We start from the raw sequence: 24,985 nt of genomic DNA on the forward strand, positions 1-24,985 counted from the left end.
TGCTTTCTTGTGATCAGCTTTTATACCAATGGATAAGGGAAATTTCATTCAAATTTGTAGATAAGGATCAGCCAATGAAAAAGCTCTTTTTCCAAGAATGTAGCACCAAGTGAAGCTTCCGGATTCATATCAATATAACCACTAAAGGACCCGCTGAACAAATGCATATACGTACTGTAACCACGAGGAAGCATATAGGCATTAACTTGTATGTAAGTAGTTATATAAAATACAAGTAAACAATTAATTGTTAAGCTCCAAAGGGAATAACAATTAAACAGTCTAATCTACAAACTAAACAGTCAGATCCAACAGAGGTAGTAGGGCCAGCATCGAAACAATGGCTCAATGACCATTTTCAGTTTGTGCATGAGCAGTGGTTGGGAATTGTACCCCAGGGAAAGAAAGGGAAGGAGACTGGTATGGGAAATTTAGGAGCAATGTTTTACCAAAGCTCACCTCCAGCATTCATGTGTCCCTCAGGATCCGAAGCTTCTGGAAGTTTACAGCATTGAATTCATGGTGGACAACTCTCAGCTGGGATTCCTTGGTGAGTTATGAATCCATCTGCCCTTCTGCACACTGTACTGTTCTGTGTCAACGTACCAGTGCAAAACTGGATAGGACTCTGCGATGTTTAATAAGACATGGGAGCAGGATTTGGCCATTCAGCCCATCGAGTCTGCTGTGCCATTTGATCATGGCTGATTTGTTTCTCCCCTCTACCCCATTCTCCTGCCTTCTCCCCGTAACTTTTCCAGTTCAGTTTATTGTCATTCAGCCGTACACAGGTATATCACCAAATGAAGCAATATTCCTCCAGACCAAGGTGTACAACACAGTACATAATACAAAGTAATATTACTACGAGTAAATTAACAAGTAATAAGGTACATCTACAACACAAGTTTAAAAATTAAACAGTATAACACTACTGCTGCTTCATGCATGATGAGACCTGGATGGTGCCAAGGAGTTCGGTGGTCTTGCCGCCTGGGGGACGAAGCTGTTTCCCACCCTAACAGTCCTTGTCAAAATACTTTGATGCCTCCAACCTGACGGCAGAGGGTCAAAGAGATTGTTGGGCAGGTGGGAGAGATCATCGAAAATGTTGCCCTCTGTATGCAACACTCCTGGTAATTAGTTTATGCCGTATTTTCTGTATCTTGCCAGGATGGTTCCCTTCTTGCTAACATGTGTGAGGGGAAAAGTTGACTGGGGTTTTTGAATCTCGGGCTGTTGTTGGAGACTCGGTGGGCCAATAGCTTGATTCTGCTCCTGTATCTTATGGAGTAAGACGTGAGTCAGCTTTAAGGTTCAAAGTAAATTTATTAGCAAAGTACGTATCTGTTACCATATACTACCTTGAGATTCATTTTGCAGGAAAATAAAATACTATAGAATTTATGAAAAACTAAATAACAAAGACTGACAAACAACTAAGGTGCATAAGATAACAAATCATGCAGATAATTTTTAAAATGTGTATATATAATACTGAGTTGTAGAGTTGTACCACTCATTGTTTTCGTGCCATTTGTTTTGCCCGTGTACACTTTGTTCTCTTTGCCTCTTTCTATAAGCACACTGGGGAGGTGATGCCTGATTTTCTTTCCTTTTGATTTCAGTGTCTGACCGTGAGAAGAATCTGCTAGTGTACATGTATCAGCCTGAAGGTAAGGAGCCTCTGTCACAATCTCTTGTTCCCCTGGCATGATTGCTACTGTGTCCCAGTTACCTCTCCAGCACAGTTTGAGGAGTGAACCCAGGATCTTAACACAAAAAGCAAAGACTCAAAAATTAGCTTTCTTTATCACATGCATTAGTTGTCCATTGTATCCAAAATTGACAGGAGACTTGTGCTTAGAGTTTTTAAAGTGGAAAAACCATTGCACTGGGGCACTTCCGCTCTCTCTCAACCTCACAGTACAACAAGTAATCACAACTGCAGTCTTCCTTGATTGCAGTGGATGGCCATGACTTCCATGTGTCTTGTCATGCCCTTTGTTCTCAGAAGTTGCCTTCTTGGCTCTCGCCCACCTAGAATGCTGGAGCTGCCTTCACATGCTAGGACAGACTGGGGTATGAAGCCTGCTGGTTTAGCCCACCTGTTGAAGCAGTGTACCGGGGTGTGGTCGCTATGGCATGTACTCAGCTCCTTTGGACCACAGGTGAGACTGAGCATCCGGCATGGCCCAAGGGGGAGTGAGCAGCCCCAGAATGGACACAACAAGCCCCTTCACCAGAGGTGCCACTCCTCCCCGGACACCCCATACACCCCTTGTCTTGTGTACATCGAAACAAAATTGTTTTCGAATCGGTGACTAATGCAGTCTGAGGACATGCTGGTGGCAGTCTACAACTCACTAACCCTAATCAGTATGTCTTGGAATTTGGGAGGAAACCAGAGATCCCAGAGGAAACCTACATAGTCATGGGTAAAAAGTACAAACTCCTACAAACAGTAGCTGGAATTGAACACAGAACGCTGGCATTGTAAAGCATTGTGCTAGTCTCTGCACTACCTACTGTGTCAAAGTCAAAGCGCATTTAGTATTAAAGTGTGTATACCATATACAACCTTGAGATTTGTCTCCATACAGGCAGCGACAAAACAAAGAAATTCTGTAGAATTCACAGAAAAATCCACACCACGAAGAGTCACATACATCCAATGTGTGAATAAAGAACGAATCATTCAAACAATTAAAAGTAAACGACAGACATGAACTGCTGAGTCTCTAAAAGTGAGTCCACAACCGTGAAGTCAGTTCAGCACTGAGACAAATGTCGACAGACAGTTGAGCGCTGAGACGAGTCTCGACAGACAGTTGAGCGCTGAGACGAGTCTCGATAGACAGCTCAGCGCTGAAGGAGTGTCAATGGCTGCAGGCCACAATCGCACAGTCAGTTCAGTGCTGAGGTGAGTGTCGATGGCTGCAGGCCACAGTCACAGAGACAGTTCAGTGACTCGACAGCTCAGCGCTGAAGGAGTGTCAATGGCTGCAGGCCACAATCGCACAGTCAGTTCAGTGCTGAGGTGAGTGTCGATGGCTGCAGGCCACAGTCACAGAGACAGTTCAGTGACTCGACAGACAGCTCAGCGCTGAAGGAGTGTCAATGGCTGCAGGCCACAATCGCACAGTCAGTTCAGTGCTGAGGTGAGTGTCGATGGCTGCAGGCCACAGTCACAGAGACAGTTCAGTGACTCGACAGCTCAGCGCTGAAGGAGTGTCAATGGCTGCAGGTCACAATCGCACAGTCAGTTCAGTGCTGAGGTGAGTGTCGATGGCTGCAGGCCACAGTCACAGAGACAGTTCAGTGACTCGACAGACAGCTCAGCGCTGAAGGAGTGTCAATGGCTGCAGGCCACAATCGCACAGTCAGTTCAGTGCTGAGGTGAGTGTTGATGACTGTAGGCCACAGTCACAGAGACAGTTCAGTGCTGAGGTGAGTGTCAATGGCTGCAGGCCACAGTCAGAGAGACAGTTCAGTGCTGAGGTGAGTGTTGATGACTGCAGGCCACAGTCACAGAGTCGGTCAGTGCTGAGGTGAGTGTCAATGGCTGCAGGCCACAGTCACAGACAGTTCAGTGCTGAGGTGAGTGTCAATGGCTGCAGGCCACAGTCACAGACAGTTCAGCTTGAGGTGAGTGTCAATGGCTGCAGGCCACAGTCACACAGACAATTCAGTGTGAGGTGAGTGTCAATGGCTGCAGGCCACAGTCACACAGTTCAGCGTGAGGTGAGTGTCAATGGCTGCAGGCCACAGTCAGACAGTTCAGTGCTGAGGTGAGTGTCGATGGCTGCAGGCCACAGTCACACAGTTCAGCGTGAGGTGAGTGTCAATGGCTGCAGGCCACAGTCAGACAGTTCAGTGCTGAGCTGAGTGTCAATGGCTGCAGGCCACAGTCACACAGACAGTTCAGTGTGAGGTGAGTGTCAATGGCTGCAGGCCACAGTCACAGAGTCGGTCAGTGCTGAGGTGAGTGTCGATGGCTGCAGGCCACAGTCACACACAGTTCAATGTGAGGTGAGTGTCAATGGCTGCAGACCACAGTCACAGACAGTTCAGTGTGAGGTGCGTGTCGATGGCTGCAGGCCACAGTCACAGAGACAGTTCAGTGTGAGCTGAGTGTCGATGGCTGCAGGCCACAGTCACAGAGACAGTTCAGTGTGAGCTGAGTGTCAATGGCTGCAGGTCACAGTCACACGGACAGTTCAGTGTGAGGTGAATGTCAATGGCTGCAGGCCACAGTCACAGACAGTTCAGTGTGAGGTGAGTGTCGATGGCTGCAGGCCACAGTCACAGAGACAGTTCAGTGCTGAGGTGAGTGTCAATGGCTGCAGGCCACAGTCAGACAGTTCAGTGCTGAGGTGAGTGTCAATGGCTGCAGGCCACAGTCACAGAGACAGTTCAGTGCTGAGGTGAGTGTCAATGGCTGCAGGCCACAGTCACAGACAGTTCAGTGTGAGCTGAGTGTCGATGGCTGCAGGCCACAGTCACAGAGACAGTTCAGTGTGAGGTGAGTGTCGATGGCTGCAGGCCACAGTCACACACAGTTCAATGTGAGGTGAGTGTCGATGGCTGCAGGCCACAGTCACACACAGTTCAGTGCTGAGGTGAGTGTCAATGGCTGCAGGCCACAGTCACACACAGTTCAATGTGAGGTGAGTGTCAATGGCTGCAGGCCACAGTCACAGACAGTTCAATGTGAGGTGAGTGTCAATGGCTGCAGGCCACAGTCACAGACAGTTCAGTGCTGAGGTGAGTGTCAATGGCTGCAGGCCACAGTCACAGAGACAGTTCAGTGACTCGACAGACAGCTCAGCGCTGAAGGAGTGTCAATGGCTGCAGGCCACAATCGCACAGTCAGTTCAGTGCTGAGGTGAGTGTTGATGACTGTAGGCCACAGTCACAGAGTCGGTCAGTGCTGAGGTGAGTGTCAATGGCTGCAGGCCACAGTCACAGACAGTTCAGCGTGAGGTGAGTGTCAATGGCTGCAGGCCACAGTCAGACAGTTCAGTGCTGAGGTGAGTGTCGATGGCTGCAGGCCACAGTCACACAGTTCAGCGTGAGGTGAGTGTCAATGGCTGCAGGCCACAGTCAGACAGTTCAGTGCTGAGGTGAGTGTCAATGGCTGCAGGCCACAGTCACGCAGACAGTTCAGTGCTGAGGGAGTGTCAATGGCTGCAGGCCACAGTCACAGAGACAGTTCAGTGCTGAGGTGAGTGTCAATGGCTGCAGGCCACAGTCACAGAGACAGTTCAGTGCTGAGGGAGTGTCAATGGCTGCAGGCCACAGTCACAGACAGTTCAGTGTGAGCTGAGTGTCGATGGCTGCAGGCCACAGTCACGGAGACAGTTCAGTGCTGAGGTGAGTGTCGATGGCTGCAGGCCACAGTCACAGAGACAGTTCAGTGCTGAGGTGAGTGTCAATGGCTGCAGGCCACAGTCACGGAGACAGTTCAGTGCTGAGGTGAGTGTCGATGGCTGCAGGCCACAGTCACAGAGACAGTTCAGTGCTGAGGTGAGTGTCGATGGCTGCAGGCCACAGTCACAGAGACAGTTCAGTGCTGAGGTGAGTGTCAATGGCTGCAGGCCACAGTCACAGAGACAGTTCAGTGTGAGCTGAGTGTCAATGGCTGCAGGCCACAGTCACAGAGACAGTTCAGTGTGAGCTGAGTGTCAATGGCTGCAGGCCACAGTCACAGACAGTTCAGTGTGAGGTGAGTGTCGATGGCTGCAGGCCACAGTCACAGAGTCGGTCAGTGTGAGATGAGTGTCAATGGCTGCAGGCCACAGTCACACGGACAGTTCAGTGTGAGCTGAGTGTCAATGGCTGCAGGCCACAGTCACAGAGACAGTTCAGTGTGAGCTGAGTGTCAATGGCTGCAGGCCACAGTCACAGACAGTTCAGTGTGAGGTGAGTGTCGATGGCTGCAGGCCACAGTCACAGAGACAGTTCAGTGTTGAGGTGAGTGTCAATGGCTGCAGGCCACAGTCACAGAGTCGGTCAGTGCTGAGGTGAGTGTCGATGGCTGCAGGCCACAGTCACACACAGTTCAATGTGAGGTGAGTGTCAATGGCTGCAGACCACAGTCACAGACAGTTCAGTGTGAGGTGCGTGTCGATGGCTGCAGGCCACAGTCACAGAGACAGTTCAGTGTGAGCTGAGTGTCGATGGCTGCAGGCCACAGTCACAGAGACAGTTCAGTGTGAGCTGAGTGTCAATGGCTGCAGGTCACAGTCACACGGACAGTTCAGTGTGAGGTGAATGTCAATGGCTGCAGGCCACAGTCACAGACAGTTCAGTGTGAGGTGAGTGTCGATGACTGCAGGCCACAGTCACAGACAGTTCAGTGTGAGGTGAGAGTCAATGGCTGCAGGCCACAGTCACAGACAGTTCAGTGTGAGGTGAGTGTCAATGGCTGCAGGCCACAGTCACAGACAGTTCAGTGTGAGGTGAGTGTCAATGGCTGCAGGCCACAGTCACAGACAGTTCAGTGTGAGGTGAGTGTCAATGGCTGTAGGCCACAGTCACAGACAGTTCAGTGTGAGGTGAGTGTCGATGGCTGCAGGCCACAGTCACAGAGACAGTTCAGTGTGAGGTGAGTGTCAATGGCTGCAGGCCACAGTCAGACAGTTCAGTGCTGAGGTGAGTGTCGATGGCTGCAGGCCACAGTCACACACAGTTCAATGTGAGGTGAGTGTCGATGGCTGCAGGCCACAGTCACAAACAGTTCAGTGCTGAGGTGAGTGTCAATGGCTACAGACCACAGTCACAGACAGTTCAGCGTGAGGTGAGTGTCAATGGCTGCAGGCCACAGTCAGACAGTTCAGTGCTGAGGTGAGTGTCGATGGCTGCAGGCCACAGTCACACAGTTCAGCGTGAGGTGAGTGTCAATGGCTGCAGGCCACAGTCAGACAGTTCAGTGCTGAGGTGAGTGTCAATGGCTGCAGGCCACAGTCACACAGACAGTTCAGTGCTGAGGGAGTGTCAATGGCTGCAGGCCACAGTCACAGAGACAGTTCAGTGCTGAGGTGAGTGTCAATGGCTGCAGGCCACAGTCACAGAGACAGTTCAGTGCTGAGGGAGTGTCAATGGCTGCAGGCCACAGTCACAGACAGTTCAGTGTGAGCTGAGTGTCGATGGCTGCAGGCCACAGTCACGGAGACAGTTCAGTGCTGAGGTGAGTGTCGATGGCTGCAGGCCACAGTCACAGAGACAGTTCAGTGCTGAGGTGAGTGTCAATGGCTGCAGGCCACAGTCACAGAGACAGTTCAGTGTGAGCTGAGTGTCAATGGCTGCAGGCCACAGTCACAGAGACAGTTCAGTGCTGAGGTGAGTGTCGATGGCTGCAGGCCACAGTCACAGAGACAGTTCAGTGCTGAGGTGAGTGTCAATGGCTGCAGGCCACAGTCACGGAGACAGTTCAGTGCTGAGGTGAGTGTCGATGGCTGCAGGCCACAGTCACAGAGACAGTTCAGTGCTGAGGTGAGTGTCGATGGCTGCAGGCCACAGTCACAGAGACAGTTCAGTGCTGAGGTGAGTGTCAATGGCTGCAGGCCACAGTCACAGAGACAGTTCAGTGTGAGCTGAGTGTCAATGGCTGCAGGCCACAGTCACAGAGACAGTTCAGTGTGAGCTGAGTGTCAATGGCTGCAGGCCACAGTCACAGACAGTTCAGTGTGAGGTGAGTGTCGATGGCTGCAGGCCACAGTCACAGAGTCGGTCAGTGTGAGATGAGTGTCAATGGCTGCAGGCCACAGTCACACGGACAGTTCAGTGTGAGCTGAGTGTCAATGGCTGCAGGCCACAGTCACAGAGACAGTTCAGTGTGAGCTGAGTGTCAATGGCTGCAGGCCACAGTCACAGACAGTTCAGTGTGAGGTGAGTGTCGATGGCTGCAGGCCACAGTCACAGAGACAGTTCAGTGTGAGCTGAGTGTCAATGGCTGCAGGCCACAGTCACAGACAGTTCAGTGTGAGGTGAGTGTCGATGGCTGCAGGCCACAGTCACAGAGACAGTTCAGTGTTGAGGTGAGTGTCAATGGCTGCAGGCCACAGTCACAGAGTCGGTCAGTGCTGAGGTGAGTGTCGATGGCTGCAGGCCACAGTCACACACAGTTCAATGTGAGGTGAGTGTCAATGGCTGCAGACCACAGTCACAGACAGTTCAGTGTGAGGTGCGTGTCGATGGCTGCAGGCCACAGTCACACGGACAGTTCAGTGTGAGGTGAATGTCAATGGCTGCAGGCCACAGTCACAGACAGTTCAGTGTGAGGTGAGTGTCGATGACTGCAGGCCACAGTCACAGACAGTTCAGTGTGAGGTGAGAGTCAATGGCTGCAGGCCACAGTCACAGACAGTTCAGTGTGAGGTGAGTGTCAATGGCTGCAGGCCACAGTCACAGACAGTTCAGTGTGAGGTGAGTGTCAATGGCTGCAGGCCACAGTCACAGACAGTTCAGTGTGAGGTGAGTGTCAATGGCTGTAGGCCACAGTCACAGACAGTTCAGTGTGAGGTGAGTGTCGATGGCTGCAGGCCACAGTCACAGAGACAGTTCAGTGTGAGGTGAGTGTCAATGGCTGCAGGCCACAGTCAGACAGTTCAGTGCTGAGGTGAGTGTCGATGGCTGCAGGCCACAGTCACACACAGTTCAATGTGAGGTGAGTGTCGATGGCTGCAGGCCACAGTCACAAACAGTTCAGTGCTGAGGTGAGTGTCAATGGCTACAGACCACAGTCACAGACAGTTCAGCGTGAGGTGAGTGTCAATGGCTGCAGGCCACAGTCAGACAGTTCAGTGCTGAGGTGAGTGTCGATGGCTGCAGGCCACAGTCACACAGTTCAGCGTGAGGTGAGTGTCAATGGCTGCAGGCCACAGTCAGACAGTTCAGTGCTGAGGTGAGTGTCAATGGCTGCAGGCCACAGTCACACAGACAGTTCAGTGCTGAGGGAGTGTCAATGGCTGCAGGCCACAGTCACAGAGACAGTTCAGTGCTGAGGTGAGTGTCAATGGCTGCAGGCCACAGTCACAGAGACAGTTCAGTGCTGAGGGAGTGTCAATGGCTGCAGGCCACAGTCACAGACAGTTCAGTGTGAGCTGAGTGTCGATGGCTGCAGGCCACAGTCACGGAGACAGTTCAGTGCTGAGGTGAGTGTCGATGGCTGCAGGCCACAGTCACAGAGACAGTTCAGTGCTGAGGTGAGTGTCAATGGCTGCAGGCCACAGTCACAGAGACAGTTCAGTGTGAGCTGAGTGTCAATGGCTGCAGGCCACAGTCACAGAGACAGTTCAGTGCTGAGGTGAGTGTCGATGGCTGCAGGCCACAGTCACAGAGACAGTTCAGTGCTGAGGTGAGTGTCAATGGCTGCAGGCCACAGTCACGGAGACAGTTCAGTGCTGAGGTGAGTGTCGATGGCTGCAGGCCACAGTCACAGAGACAGTTCAGTGCTGAGGTGAGTGTCGATGGCTGCAGGCCACAGTCACAGAGACAGTTCAGTGCTGAGGTGAGTGTCAATGGCTGCAGGCCACAGTCACAGAGACAGTTCAGTGTGAGCTGAGTGTCAATGGCTGCAGGCCACAGTCACAGAGACAGTTCAGTGTGAGCTGAGTGTCAATGGCTGCAGGCCACAGTCACAGACAGTTCAGTGTGAGGTGAGTGTCGATGGCTGCAGGCCACAGTCACAGAGTCGGTCAGTGTGAGATGAGTGTCAATGGCTGCAGGCCACAGTCACACGGACAGTTCAGTGTGAGCTGAGTGTCAATGGCTGCAGGCCACAGTCACAGAGACAGTTCAGTGTGAGCTGAGTGTCAATGGCTGCAGGCCACAGTCACAGACAGTTCAGTGTGAGGTGAGTGTCGATGGCTGCAGGCCACAGTCACAGAGACAGTTCAGTGTGAGCTGAGTGTCAATGGCTGCAGGCCACAGTCACAGACAGTTCAGTGTGAGGTGAGTGTCGATGGCTGCAGGCCACAGTCACAGAGACAGTTCAGTGTTGAGGTGAGTGTCAATGGCTGCAGGCCACAGTCACAGAGTCGGTCAGTGCTGAGGTGAGTGTCGATGGCTGCAGGCCACAGTCACACACAGTTCAATGTGAGGTGAGTGTCAATGGCTGCAGACCACAGTCACAGACAGTTCAGTGTGAGGTGCGTGTCGATGGCTGCAGGCCACAGTCACAGAGACAGTTCAGTGTGAGCTGAGTGTCGATGGCTGCAGGCCACAGTCACAGAGACAGTTCAGTGTGAGCTGAGTGTCAATGGCTGCAGGTCACAGTCACACGGACAGTTCAGTGTGAGGTGAATGTCAATGGCTGCAGGCCACAGTCACAGACAGTTCAGTGTGAGGTGAGTGTCGATGACTGCAGGCCACAGTCACAGACAGTTCAGTGTGAGGTGAGAGTCAATGGCTGCAGGCCACAGTCACAGACAGTTCAGTGTGAGGTGAGTGTCAATGGCTGCAGGCCACAGTCACAGACAGTTCAGTGTGAGGTGAGTGTCAATGGCTGCAGGCCACAGTCACAGACAGTTCAGTGTGAGGTGAGTGTCAATGGCTGTAGGCCACAGTCACAGACAGTTCAGTGTGAGGTGAGTGTCGATGGCTGCAGGCCACAGTCACAGAGACAGTTCAGTGCTGAGGTGAGTGTCAATGGCTGCAGGCCACAGTCAGACAGTTCAGTGCTGAGGTGAGTGTCGATGGCTGCAGGCCACAGTCACAGACAGGTCAGTGTGAGGTGAGTGTCAATGGCTGCAGGCCACAGTCACAGACAGTTCAGTGTGAGGTGAGTGTCAATGGCTGCAGGCCACAGTCACAGACAGTTCAGTGTGAGGTGAGTGTCAATGGCTGTAGGCCACAGTCACAGACAGTTCAGTGTGAGGTGAGTGTCGATGGCTGCAGGCCACAGTCACAGAGACAGTTCAGTGCTGAGGTGAGTGTCAATGGCTGCAGGCCACAGTCAGACAGTTCAGTGCTGAGGTGAGTGTCGATGGCTGCAGGCCACAGTCACGGACAGTTCAGTGCTGAGGGAGTGTCAATGGCTGCAGGCCACAGTCACAGACAGTTCAGTGTGAGGTGAGTGTCGATGGCTGCAGGCCACAGTCACAGAGACAGTTCAGTGCTGAGGTGAGTGTCGATGGCTGCAGGCCACAGTCACACACAGTTCAGTGTGAGGTGAGTGTCAATGGCTACAGGCCACAGTCACACACAGTTCAATGTGAGGTGAGTGTCGATGGCTGCAGGCCACAGTCACAAACAGTTCAGTGCTGAGGTGAGTGTCAATGGCTACAGACCACAGTCACAGACAGTTCAGCGTGAGGTGAGTGTCAATGGCTGCAGGCCACAGTCAGACAGTTCAGTGCTGAGGGAGTGTCAATGGCTGCAGGCCACAGTCAGACAGTTCAGTGCTGAGGTGAGTGTCAATGGCTGCAGGCCACAGTCACACAGACAGTTCAGTGCTGAGGGAGTGTCAATGGCTGCAGGCCACAGTCACAGAGACAGTTCAGTGCTGAGGTGAGTGTCAATGGCTGCAGGCCACAGTCACAGAGACAGTTCAGTGCTGAGGGAGTGTCAATGGCTGCAGGCCACAGTCACAGACAGTTCAGTGTGAGCTGAGTGTCGATGGCTGCAGGCCACAGTCACGGAGACAGTTCAGTGCTGAGGTGAGTGTCGATGGCTGCAGGCCACAGTCACAGAGACAGTTCAGTGCTGAGGTGAGTGTCAATGGCTGCAGGCCACAGTCACGGAGACAGTTCAGTGCTGAGGTGAGTGTCGATGGCTGCAGGCCACAGTCACAGAGACAGTTCAGTGCTGAGGTGAGTGTCGATGGCTGCAGGCCACAGTCACAGAGACAGTTCAGTGCTGAGGTGAGTGTCAATGGCTGCAGGCCACAGTCACAGAGACAGTTCAGTGTGAGCTGAGTGTCAATGGCTGCAGGCCACAGTCACAGAGACAGTTCAGTGTGAGCTGAGTGTCAATGGCTGCAGGCCACAGTCACAGACAGTTCAGTGTGAGGTGAGTGTCGATGGCTGCAGGCCACAGTCACAGAGTCGGTCAGTGTGAGATGAGTGTCAATGGCTGCAGGCCACAGTCACACGGACAGTTCAGTGTGAGCTGAGTGTCAATGGCTGCAGGCCACAGTCACAGAGACAGTTCAGTGTGAGCTGAGTGTCAATGGCTGCAGGCCACAGTCACAGACAGTTCAGTGTGAGGTGAGTGTCGATGGCTGCAGGCCACAGTCACAGAGACAGTTCAGTGTGAGCTGAGTGTCAATGGCTGCAGGCCACAGTCACAGACAGTTCAGTGTGAGGTGAGTGTCGATGGCTGCAGGCCACAGTCACAGAGACAGTTCAGTGTTGAGGTGAGTGTCAATGGCTGCAGGCCACAGTCACAGAGTCGGTCAGTGCTGAGGTGAGTGTCGATGGCTGCAGGCCACAGTCACACACAGTTCAATGTGAGGTGAGTGTCAATGGCTGCAGACCACAGTCACAGACAGTTCAGTGTGAGGTGCGTGTCGATGGCTGCAGGCCACAGTCACAGAGACAGTTCAGTGTGAGCTGAGTGTCGATGGCTGCAGGCCACAGTCACAGAGACAGTTCAGTGTGAGCTGAGTGTCAATGGCTGCAGGTCACAGTCACACGGACAGTTCAGTGTGAGGTGAATGTCAATGGCTGCAGGCCACAGTCACAGACAGTTCAGTGTGAGGTGAGTGTCGATGACTGCAGGCCACAGTCACAGACAGTTCAGTGTGAGGTGAGAGTCAATGGCTGCAGGCCACAGTCACAGACAGTTCAGTGTGAGGTGAGTGTCAATGGCTGCAGGCCACAGTCACAGACAGTTCAGTGTGAGGTGAGTGTCAATGGCTGCAGGCCACAGTCACAGACAGTTCAGTGTGAGGTGAGTGTCAATGGCTGCAGGCCACAGTCACAGACAGTTCAGTGTGAGATGAGTGTCAATGGCTGCAGGCCACAGTCACAGACAGTTCAGTGTGAGCTGAGTGTCAATGGCTGCAGGCCACAGTCACAGAGACAGTTCAGTGCTGAGGTGAGTGTCAATGGCTGCAGGCCACAGTCAGACAGTTCAGTGCTGAGGTGAGTGTCGATGGCTGCAGGCCACAGTCACGGACAGTTCAGTGCTGAGGGAGTGTCAATGGCTGCAGGCCACAGTCACAGACAGTTCAGTGTGAGCTGAGTGTCGATGGCTGCAGGCCACAGTCACAGAGACAGTTCAGTGTGAGGTGAGTGTCGATGGCTGCAGGCCACAGTCACACACAGTTCAGTGTGAGGTGAGTGTCAATGGCTACAGGCCACAGTCACACACAGTTCAATGTGAGGTGAGTGTCGATGGCTGCAGGCCACAGTCACAAACAGTTCAGTGCTGAGGTGAGTGTCAATGGCTACAGACCACAGTCACACGGACAGTTCAGTGCTGAGGTGAGTGTCAATGGCTACAGGCCACAGTCACACACAGTTCAATGTGAGGTGAGTGTCAATGGCTGCAGGCCACAGTCACACAGACAGTTCAGTGTGAGGTGAGTGTCAATGGCTGCAGGCCACAGTCACACAGACAGTTCAGTGTGAGGTGAGTGTCAATGGCTACAGGCCACAGTCACACGGACAGTTCAGTGTGAGCTGAGTGTCAATGGCTGCAGGCCACAGTCACAGACAGTTCAGTGCTGAGGTGAGTGTCAATGGCTGCAGGCCACAGTCACACGGACAGTTCAGTGTGAGCTGAGTGTCAATGGCTGTAGGCCACAGTCACAGACAGTTCAGTGCTGAGGTGAGTGTCGATGGCTGCAGGCCACAGTCACACAGACAGTTCAGTTTGAGGTGAGTGTCAATGGCTGCAGGCCACAGTCACAGAGTCGGTCAGTGTGAGATGAGTGTCAATGGCTGCAGGCCACAGTCACACAGACAGTTCAGTTTGAGGTGAGTGTCAATGGCTGCAGGCCACAGTCACACGGACAGTTCAGTGTGAGGTGAGTGTCAATGGCTGCAGGCCACAGTCACACAGACAGTTCAGTGTGAGGTGAGTGTCGATGGCTCCAGGCCACAGTCACACAGACAGTTCAGTGCTGAGGTGAGTGTCGATGACTGTAGACCACAGTCACACAGACAGTTCAGCGTGAGGTGAGTGTCGATGACTGTAGGCCACAGTCACAGACAGTTCAGTGCTGAGCTGAGTGTCGATGGCTGCAGGTCACAGTCACGCAGACAGTTAGTTCAGTGTGAGGTGAGTGTCAATGGCTGTAGGCCACAGTCACAGAGACAGTTCAGTGTGAGGTGAGTGTCGATGGCTGCAGGCCACAGTCACAGAGACAGTTCAGTGCTGAGGTGAGTGTCAATGGCTGCAGGCCACAGTCACACGGACAGTTCAGTGTGAGGTGAGTGTCGATGGCTGCAGGCCACAGTCACAGAGACAGTTCAGTGTGAGGTGAGTGTCAATGGCTGCAGGCCACAGTCACAGAGACAGTTCAGTGTGAGGTGAGTGTCAATGGCTGCAGGCCACAGTCACAGACAGTTCAGTGCTGAGGTGAGTGTCGATGGCTGCAGGCCACAGTCACACGGACAGTTCAGTGTGAGGTGAGTGTCAATGGCTGCAGGCCACAGTCACACGGACAGTTCAGTGTGAGGTGAGTGTCGATGGCTGCAGGCCACAGTCACAGAGACAGTTTAGTGTGAGGTGAGTGTCGATGGCTGCAGGCCACAGTCACAGACAGTTCAGTGCTGAGGTGAGTGTCAATGGCTGCAGGCCACAGTCACAGAGACAGTTCAGTGTGAGCTGAGTGTCAATGGCTGCAGGCCACAGTCACAGAGACAGTTCAGTGTGAGCTGAGTGTCAATGGCTGCAGGCCACAGTCACAGAGACAGTTCAGTGTGAGGTGAGTGTCAATGGCTGCAGGCCACAGTCACAGAGTCGGTCAGTGCTGAGGTGAGTGTCGATGGCTGCAGGCCACAGTCACACACAGTTCAATGTGAGGTGAGTGTCAATGGCTGCAGACCACAGTCACAGACAGTTCAGTGTGAGGTGCGTGTCGATGGCTGCAGGCCACAGTCACAGAGACAGTTCAGTGTGAGCTGAGTGTCAATGGCTGCAGGCCACAGTCACAGACAGTTCAGTGTGAGGTGAGTGTCAATGGCTGCAGGTCACAGTCACACGGACAGTTCAGTGTGAGGTGAATGTCAATGGCTGCAGGCCACAGTCACAGACAGTTCAGTGTGAGGTGAGTGTCGATGGCTGCAGGCCACAGTCACAGAGACAGTTCAGTGCTGAGGTGAGTGTCGATGGCTGCAGGCCACAGTCACAGGGTCAGTTCAGTGCTGAGGTGAGTGTCAATGGCTGTAGGCCACAGTCAGACAGTTCAGTGCTGAGGTGAGTGTCAATGGCTGCAGGCCACAGTCAGACAGTTCAGTGCTGAGGTGAGTGTCAATGGCTGTAGGCCACAGTCAGACAGTTCAGTGCTGAGGTGAGTGTCGATGACTGTAGACCACAGTCACACAGACAGTTCAGCGTGAGGTGAGTGTCGATGGCTGCAGGTCACAGTCACGCAGACAGTTAGTTCAGTGTGAGGTGAGTGTCAATGGCTGTAGGCCACAGTCACAGACAGTTCAGTGCTGAGGTGAGTGTCGATGGCTGCAGGCCACAGTCACAGAGACAGTTCTGTGTGAGGTGAGTGTCGATGGCTGCAGGCCACAGTCACAGAGACAGTTCAGTGCTGAGGTGAGTGTCAATGGCTGCAGGCCACAGTCACACGGACAGTTCAGTGTGAGGTGAGTGTCGATGGCTGCAGGCCACAGTCACAGAGACAGTTCAGTGTGAGGTGAGTGTCAATGGCTGCAGGCCACAGTCACAGACAGTTCAGTGCTGAGGTGAGTGTCGATGGCTGCAGGCCACAGTCACACGGACAGTTCAGTGTGAGGTGAGTGTCGATGGCTGCAGGCCACAGTCACAGAGACAGTTTAGTGTGAGGTGAGTGTCGATAGCTGCAGGCCACAGTCACACAGACAGTTCAGTGTGAGGTGAGTGTCAATGGCTGCAGGCCACAGTCACAGACAGTTCAGTGCTGAGGTGAGTGTCAATGGCTGCAGGCCACAGTCACAGAGACAGTTCAGTGTGAGCTGAGTGTCAATGGCTGCAGGCCACAGTCACAGAGACAGTTCAGTGTGAGCTGAGTGTCAATGGCTGCAGGCCACAGTCACAGAGACAGTTCAGTGTGAGGTGAGTGTCAATGGCTGCAGGCCACAGTCACAGAGTCGGTCAGTGCTGAGGTGAGTGTCGATGGCTGCAGGCCACAGTCACACACAGTTCAATGTGAGGTGAGTGTCAATGGCTGCAGGCCACAGTCACAGAGACAGTTCAGTGTGAGCTGAGTGTCAATGGCTGCAGGCCACAGTCACACGGACAGTTCAGTGTGAGGTGAATGTCAATGGCTGCAGGCCACAGTCACAGACAGTTCAGTGTGAGGTGAGTGTCGATGGCTGCAGGCCACAGTCACAGAGACAGTTCAGTGCTGAGGTGAGTGTCGATGGCTGCAGGCCACAGTCACAGAGACAGTTCAGTGCTGAGGTGAGTGTCAATGGCAGTAGGCCACAGTCAGACTGTTCAGTGCTGAGGTGAGTGTCAATGGCTGCAGGCCACAGTCAGACAGTTCAGTGCTGAGGTGAGTGTCAATGGCTGCAGGCCACAGTCACAGACAGTTCAGTGTGAGCTGAGTGTCAATGGCTGCAGGCCACAGTCACAGAGACAGTTCAGTGCTGAGGTGAGTGTCAATGGCTGCAGGCCACAGTCACAGACAGTTCAGTGTGAGCTGAGTGTCGATGGCTGCAGGCCACAGTCACAGAGACAGTTCAGTGTGAGGTGAGTGTCGATGGCTGCAGGCCACAGTCACAGAGACAGTTCAGTGCTGAGGTGAGTGTCGATGGCTGCAGGCCACAGTCACACACAGTTCAGTGCTGAGGTGAGTGTCGATGGCTGCAGGCCACAGTCACACACAGTTCAGTGCTGAGGTGAGTGTCGATGGCTGCAGGCCACAGTCACACACAGTTCAGTGTGAGGTGAGTGTCAATGGCTACAGGCCACAGTCACACACAGTTCAATGTGAGGTGAGTGTCGATGGCTGCAGGCCACAGTCACAAACAGTTCAGTGCTGAGGTGAGTGTCAATGGCTACAGACCACAGTCACACGGACAGTTCAGTGCTGAGGTGAGTGTCAATGGCTACAGGCCACAGTCACACACAGTTCAATGTGAGGTGAGTGTCAATGGCTGCAGGCCACAGTCACAGACAGTTCAGTGCTGAGGTGAGTGTCAATGGCTGCAGGCCACAGTCACAGAGACAGTTCAGTGACTCGACAGACAGCTCAGCGCTGAAGGAGTGTCAATGGCTGCAGGCCACAATCGCACAGTCAGTTCAGTGTGAGGTGAGTGTTGATGACTGTAGGCCACAGTCACAGAGTCGGTCAGTGCTGAGGTGAGTGTCAATGGCTGCAGGCCACAGTCACAGACAGTTCAGCGTGAGGTGAGTGTCAATGGCTGCAGGCCACAGTCAGACAGTTCAGTGCTGAGGTGAGTGTCGATGGCTGCAGGCCACAGTCACACAGTTCAGCATGAGGTGAGTGTCAATGGCTGCAGGCCACAGTCAGACAGTTCAGTGCTGAGGTGAGTGTCAATGGCTGCAGGCCACAGTCACACAGACAGTTCAGTGCTGAGGGAGTGTCAATGGCTGCAGGCCACAGTCACAGAGACAGTTCAGTGCTGAGGTGAGTGTCAATGGCTGCAGGCCACAGTCACAGAGACAGTTCAGTGCTGAGGGAGTGTCAATGGCTGCAGGCCACAGTCACAGACAGTTCAGTGTGAGCTGAGTGTCGATGGCTGCAGGCCACAGTCACGGAGACAGTTCAGTGCTGAGGTGAGTGTCGATGGCTGCAGGCCACAGTCACAGAGACAGTTCAGTGCTGAGGTGAGTGTCGATGGCTGCAGGCCACAGTCACGGAGACAGTTCAGTGCTGAGGTGAGTGTCGATGGCTGCAGGCCACAGTCACAGAGACAGTTCAGTGCTGAGGTGAGTGTCGATGGCTGCAGGCCACAGTCACGGAGACAGTTCAGTGTGAGCTGAGTGTCAATGGCTGCAGGCCACAGTCACAGAGACAGTTCAGTGTGAGCTGAGTGTCAATGGCTGCAGGCCACAGTCACAGACAGTTCAGTGTGAGGTGAGTGTCGATGGCTGCAGGCCACAGTCACAGAGTCGGTCAGTGTGAGATGAGTGTCAATGGCTGCAGGCCACAGTCACACGGACAGTTCAGTGTGAGCTGAGTGTCAATGGCTGCAGGCCACAGTCACAGAGACAGTTCAGTGTGAGCTGAGTGTCAATGGCTGCAGGCCACAGTCACACGGACAGTTCAGTGTGAGCTGAGTGTCAATGGCTGCAGGCCACAGTCACAGAGACAGTTCAGTGTGAGCTGAGTGTCAATGGCTGCAGGCCACAGTCACAGACAGTTCAGTGTGAGGTGAGTGTCGATGGCTGCAGGCCACAGTCACAGAGACAGTTCAGTGTTGAGGTGAGTGTCAATGGCTGCAGGCCACAGTCACAGAGTCGGTCAGTGCTGAGGTGAGTGTCGATGGCTGCAGGCCACAGTCACACACAGTTCAATGTGAGGTGAGTGTCAATGGCTGCAGACCACAGTCACAGACAGTTCAGTGTGAGGTGCGTGTCGATGGCTGCAGGCCACAGTCACAGAGACAGTTCAGTGTGAGCTGAGTGTCGATGGCTGCAGGCCACAGTCACAGAGACAGTTCAGTGTGAGCTGAGTGTCAATGGCTGCAGGTCACAGTCACACGGACAGTTCAGTGTGAGGTGAATGTCAATGGCTGCAGGCCACAGTCACAGACAGTTCAGTGTGAGGTGAGTGTCGATGACTGCAGGCCACAGTCACAGACAGTTCAGTGTGAGGTGAGAGTCAATGGCTGCAGGCCACAGTCACAGACAGTTCAGTGTGAGGTGAGTGTCAATGGCTGCAGGCCACAGTCACAGACAGTTCAGTGCTGAGGTGAGTGTCAATGGCTGCAGGTCACAGTCACACGGACAGTTCAGTGTGAGGTGAATGTCAATGGCTGCAGGCCACAGTCACAGACAGTTCAGTGCTGAGGTGAGTGTCGATGGCTGCAGGCCACAGTCACACAGACAGTTCAGTGTGAGGTGAGTGTCAATGGCTGCAGGCCACAGTCACAGACAGTTCAGTGCTGAGGTGAGTGTCAATGGCTGCAGGTCACAGTCACACGGACAGTTCAGTGTGAGGTGAATGTCAATGGCTGCAGGCCACAGTCACAGACAGTTCAGTGCTGAGGTGAGTGTCAATGGCTGCAGGCCACAGTCAGACAGTTCAGTGCTGAGGTGAGTGTCGATGGCTGCAGGCCACAGTCACAGACAGTTCAGTGTGAGCTGAGTGTCGATGGCTGCAGGCCACAGTCACAGAGACAGTTCAGTGTGAGGTGAGTGTCGATGGCTGCAGGCCACAGTCACAGAGACAGTTCAGTGCTGAGGTGAGTGTCGATGGCTGCAGGCCACAGTCACACACAGTTCAGTGTGAGGTGAGTGTCAATGGCTACAGGCCACAGTCACACACAGTTCAATGTGAGGTGAGTGTCGATGGCTGCAGGCCACAGTCACAAACAGTTCAGTGCTGAGGTGAGTGTCAATGGCTACAGACCACAGTCACACGGACAGTTCAGTGCTGAGGTGAGTGTCAATGGCTACAGGCCACAGTCACACACAGTTCAATGTGAGGTGAGTGTCAATGGCTGCAGGCCACAGTCACACAGACAGTTCAGTGTGAGGTGAGTGTCGATGGCTGCAGGCCACAGTCACAGAGACAGTTCAGTGTGAGGTGAGTGTCGATGGCTGTAGGCCACAGTCACAGACAGTTCAGTGCTGAGGTGAGTGTCAATGGCTGCAGGCCACAGTCACACGGACAGTTCAGTGTGAGCTGAGTGTCAATGGCTGCAGGCCACAGTCACAGAGACAGTTCAGTGTGAGGTGAGTGTCGATGGCTGCAGGCCACAGTCACAGACAGTTCAGTGCTGAGGTGAGTGTCGATGGCTGCAGGCCACAGTCACAGAGTCGGTCAGTGTGAGCTGAGTGTCAATGGCTGCAGGCCACAGTCACACGGACAGTTCAGTGTGAGCTGAGTGTCAATGGCTGCAGGCCACAGTCACACGGACAGTTCAGTGTGAGATGAGTGTCAATGGCTGCAGGCCACAGTCACACGGACAGTTCAGTGTGAGCTGAGTGTCAATGGCTGCAGGCCACAGTCACAGAGACAGTTCAGTGCTGAGGTGAGTGTCAATGGCTGCAGGCCACAGTCACAGAGACAGTTCAGTGCTGAGGTGAGTGTCAATGGCTGCAGGCCACAGTCACACGGACAGTTCAGTGTGAGGTGAGTGTCAATGGCTGCAGGCCACAGTCACATGGACAGTTCAGTGTGAGCTGAGTGTCAATGGCTGCAGGTCACAGTCACGCAGACAGTTAGTTCAGTGTGAGGTGAGTGTCAATGGCTGCAGGCCACAGTCACAGAGACAGTTCAGTGCTGAGGTGAGTGTCAATGGCTGCAGGCCACAGTCACAGAGACAGTTCAGTGCTGAGGTGAGTGTCGATGGCTGTAGGCCACAGTCACACAGACAGTTCAGCGTGAGGTGAGTGTCGATGACTGTAGGCCACAGTCACACGGACAGTTCAGTGTGAGGTGAGTGTCGATGGCTGCAGGCCACAGTCACAGAGACAGTTTAGTGTGAGGTGAGTGTCGATGGCTGCAGGCCACAGTCACAGAGACAGTTTAGTGTGAGGTGAGTGTCGATGGCTGCAGGCCACAGTCACACAGACAGTTCAGTGTGAGCTGAGTGTCGATGGCTGCAGGCCACAGTCACAGAGACAGTTCAGTGCTGAGGTGAGTGTCGATGGCTGCAGGCCACAGTCATGCGGACAGTTCAGTGTGAGCTGAGTGTCGATGACTGCAGGCCACAGTCACAGAGACAGTTCAGTGTGAGGTGAGTGTCGATGGCTGCAGGCCACAGTCACAGAGACAGTTCAGTGTGGGGTGAGTGTCAATGGCTGCAGGCCACAGTCACAGAGTCGGTCAGTGCTGAGGTGAGTGTCAATGGCTACAGACCACAGTCACAGAGTCAGTTCAGTGCTGAGGTGAGTGTCAATGGCTGCAGGCCACAGTCACAGACAGTTCAGTGCTGAGGTGAGTGTTGATGGCTGTAGGCCACAGTCACACAGACAGTTCAGTGCTGAGGTGAGTGTCAATGGCTGTAGGCCACATTCACAGACAGTTCAGTGTGAGGTGAGTGTCAATGGCTGTAGGCCACAGTCAGACAGTTCAGTGCTGAGGTGAGTGTCAATGGCTGTAGGCCACAGTCACAGAGTCGGTCAGTGCTGAGGTGAGTTTTCGATGGCTGCAGGCCACAGTCACAGAGTCGGTCAGTGCTGAGGTGAGTGTCAATGGCTGCAGGCCACAGTCACAGAGTCGGTCAGTGCTGAGGTGAGGGTCGATGGCTGCAGGCCACAGTCACACAGACAGTTCAGTGTGAGGTGAGTGTCAATGGCTGCAGGCCACAGTCACAGAGTCGGTCAGTGCTGAGGTGAGTGTCGATGGCTGCAGGCCACAGTCACAGAGTCGGTCAGTGCTGAGGTGAGTGTCAATGGCTGCAGGCCACAGTCACACAGACAGTTCAGTGCTGAGGTGAGTGTCGATGGCTGCAGGCCACAGTCACACAGACAGTTCAGTGCTGAGGTGAGTGTCAATGGCTGCAGGCCACAGTCACAGAGACAGTTCAGTGCTGAGGTGAGTGTCAATGGCTGCAGGCCACAGTCACAGGGTCAGTTCAGTGCTGAGGTGAGTGTTGATGACTGCAGGCCACAGTCACATGGACAGTTCAGTGTGAGGTGAGTGTCAATGGCTGTAGGCCACAGTCACAGAGTCGGTCAGTGCTGAGGTGAGTGTCAATGGCTGCAGGCCACAGTCACAGAGTCGGTCAGTGCTGAGGTGAGTGTTGATGACTGTAGGCCACAGTCACAGAGACAGTTCAGTGCTGAGGTGAGTGTCGATGGCTGCAGGCCACAGTCACAGAGTCGGTCAGTGCTGAGGTGAGTGTCAATGGCTGCAGGCCACAGTCACAGACAGTTCCGTGCTGAGGTGAGTGTCGATGGCTGCAGGCCACAGTCACACAGACAGTTCAGTGCTGAGGTGAGTGTTGATGACTGTAGGCCACAGTCACAGAGACAGTTCAGTGCTGAGGTGAGTGTCAATGGCTGTAGGCCACAGTCACAGAGACAGTTCAGTGCTGAGGTGAGTGTTGATGACTGTAGGCCACAGTCACAGAGTCGGTCAGTGTGAGGTGAGTGTCGATGACTGCAGGCCACAGTCACAGAGTCGGTCAGTGCTGAGGTGAGTGTTGATGACTGCAGGCCACAGTCACAGAGTCGGTCAGTGCTGAGGTGAGTGTTGATGACTGCAGGCCACAGTCACAGAGTCGGTCAGTGCTGAGGTGAGTGCCGATGACTGCAGGCCACAGTCACACAGACAGTTCAGTGCTGAGGTGAGTGTCAATGGCTGCAGGCCACGGTCACAGACAGTTCAGTGCTGAGGTGAGTGTCGATGGCTGCAGGCCACAGTCACACAGACAGTTCAGTGCTGAGGTGAGTAAAGCCTCATGAGGTAGTGAGGAGAATACTGTTTCATCATTCACCCTTGGCCTCGACACCTCAATCTTTTTAATCTGACTCGGTGTTAACTCGGGTAAGAACCTTTCAAGTCACCCTCCTAGTCACCTTTCACAACCTCAGCACATCCATGGCTGTTCTATAACCAAGGGAATCCCTTTGGTAGTTGGTGTGCAGTGTGATGTTGAAGATGTAGCAGTCAGATGCACTGGGGTGTGGGGAGCGGTCAGCGCGGCCTTTACATCGCCAGCGGTTGGTGGACGCTGATCCAGGCTTCTTTCAGAGGTCAGGAAAGAGGCACAAAGTCTGTTGTTTCACAGTGATTTTACTAAACACTGATAGAACAAGGGAAATTGAAGTAAATGGGAATAAATAAGAGTTAACTGCATTATTCAAATAATTCAGTACCAGGAAAAGTTTCCAGAATTATACCTATAGAACCACTAGGGGACGCATTGAACTTGCTTCTATATACTATTGTCACTAGGAAGCATAATAAACAATTATATGTATAAGATCTACATAAAATATTAGCAGGTAATTAATCAGTTGAACAGTCAGAACCAGGACTCTGTTGGTCAGTTCCCTCTGCTGACTCTAAGGATGCTGCAGTTTCCTCCCACATTCCCAAGGTCAGGGTTACTGGGTTGTCAGCATGCCATGATGGTGCCAGAAGCATGGTGACGCTTGTGGGCTGTACAGTACATTCTCGGACTGCGTTGGTTGGTGTCGCAAACAATGTATTTCACTGTTCTGATGTCCACGTGACAAATAAAGCTAATCACCAGTCTCACGTAAGTTGGGCAGGATACGGGGAGATTTCCTCAGCTCTCCAAAATAATGGAATTGTTCCTGTCCACTCAAGAACAGACAGGGCCTCGATGTTTACTCTGGGCATCATGTCTGACTATGCAGCACTCCCACAGTGCAGCAACTCGTCAGTTATAAATTACACTGTTAATTCAGTCATCTGCTTAAGAACAGAAAGCGTAGCAAAGTCACCAAGTGGCCCTTTCAGCCTGCTCTGTATTCATCAATGCTGAAACTGCTGGGGCCCTAGCAGAGATATTTGAATTCTTCTTAGCAAGAGGTGAGGTACCAGAGGATGGGACGATAGCCAATGTTGATCTGCTGTTCAAGAAAGGCTCTAAAAATAAATCGGAATTATAGGCTGGTGAACCTGACATCAGCAGGAGGTGTTTTGAAGGACCAGATATATAAATATTTGGATATGTATGAACTGATTAAGGATAGTCAGCATGGCTTCATATGTGGTAGGTCACGTCTAACCAATCTTAACAAGTTTTTCAAGGAAGTTACCAGGAAAGTTGATGAAGGAAAGGCAGTGGATGTGGTCTGTATTGACTTCAGCAAGGCATTTGACAAGGTTCCACACGGGATGCTGGTCAAGAAGGTTCGGCATTCAGGATGAGGTAGTAAACGGGATTAGACAGTGGCTTTGTGAAAGAAGCCAGAGAGTGTTAGTAGAGGGGTGCCTGTCTGACTAGTGGAGTGCCACACAGTTCGGTGCTGGGTCCGTGTGTCAACTAACTGGATGATAATGTGGTTAACTGGATCAGCAAATTTGCAATTACACCACGACGTGGTATAGTGGACAGTGTTGAAGACGATTATGGATTGCAGTGGGATCTGAATTAGCTGGAAACATGGCATATGGAATTTAATATAGATTAGCATGAGGTGTTGGACTTCGGTAGGACCAGCCAGGGTAGGTCTTACACCGTGAATGGTTGGGCACTGAGGAGTGTGGCAGAACAAAGGGATCTGGAAATATAGATCCATAATTCCTTGCAAGTGGTGTCACAGGTAGATAGGGTTGTAAAGAAAGCTTTTGGCACATTGACCTTCTTAAATCAAAGTACTGAGTGCAGGAATTGGGATGCTGTGCTGAAGTTGTGTAAGACATTGATGAAGCCTAATTTGGTTTATTGTGTAAAGTTTTGGTCACCTACCTACAGGATGGATGTAAATCATGTTGAAAGAGTACAGAGAAAATGTACAGGGTTGTTGCTGGGCCTGAAGGACGAGAACTATAAGGAAAGGTGAATAGGTTAGGGCTTTATTCCTTGGAACACAGAAGATTGAAAGGAGATTAGATAGAGGTATACAACATTATGAGGGGTATAAATAGGGTAAATGCAAACAGGCTTTTTCTGCTGAGCTTCCTGGGTTTAAGTTGAGTTTGAATAGGTATGCGGTTGCTAGGGGTATGGAGGGCTATGGTCCTGGTTCAGGTCGATGGGAGTCG

At 52.7% G+C, this 24,985-nt stretch overlaps 1 protein-coding gene across 1 annotated transcript in view; it reads left to right on the forward strand.

Moving 5' to 3' along the window:
* Positions 1–24,985, forward strand: part of cpsf1 (cleavage and polyadenylation specific factor 1) — a 151,079-nt gene that overhangs the window by 120,256 nt on the left and 5,838 nt on the right. The window contains exons 33-34 of the mRNA XM_059971633.1: positions 484–550; positions 1,629–1,676. Of these exons, the coding sequence (XP_059827616.1) occupies positions 484–550; positions 1,629–1,676 (115 nt within the window). The remainder of the gene's footprint in view (positions 1–483; positions 551–1,628; positions 1,677–24,985) is intronic.

Source organism: Hypanus sabinus, chromosome 6, assembly GCF_030144855.1.
Source record: "Hypanus sabinus isolate sHypSab1 chromosome 6, sHypSab1.hap1, whole genome shotgun sequence".
NCBI lineage: Eukaryota > Metazoa > Chordata > Chondrichthyes > Myliobatiformes > Dasyatidae > Hypanus > Hypanus sabinus.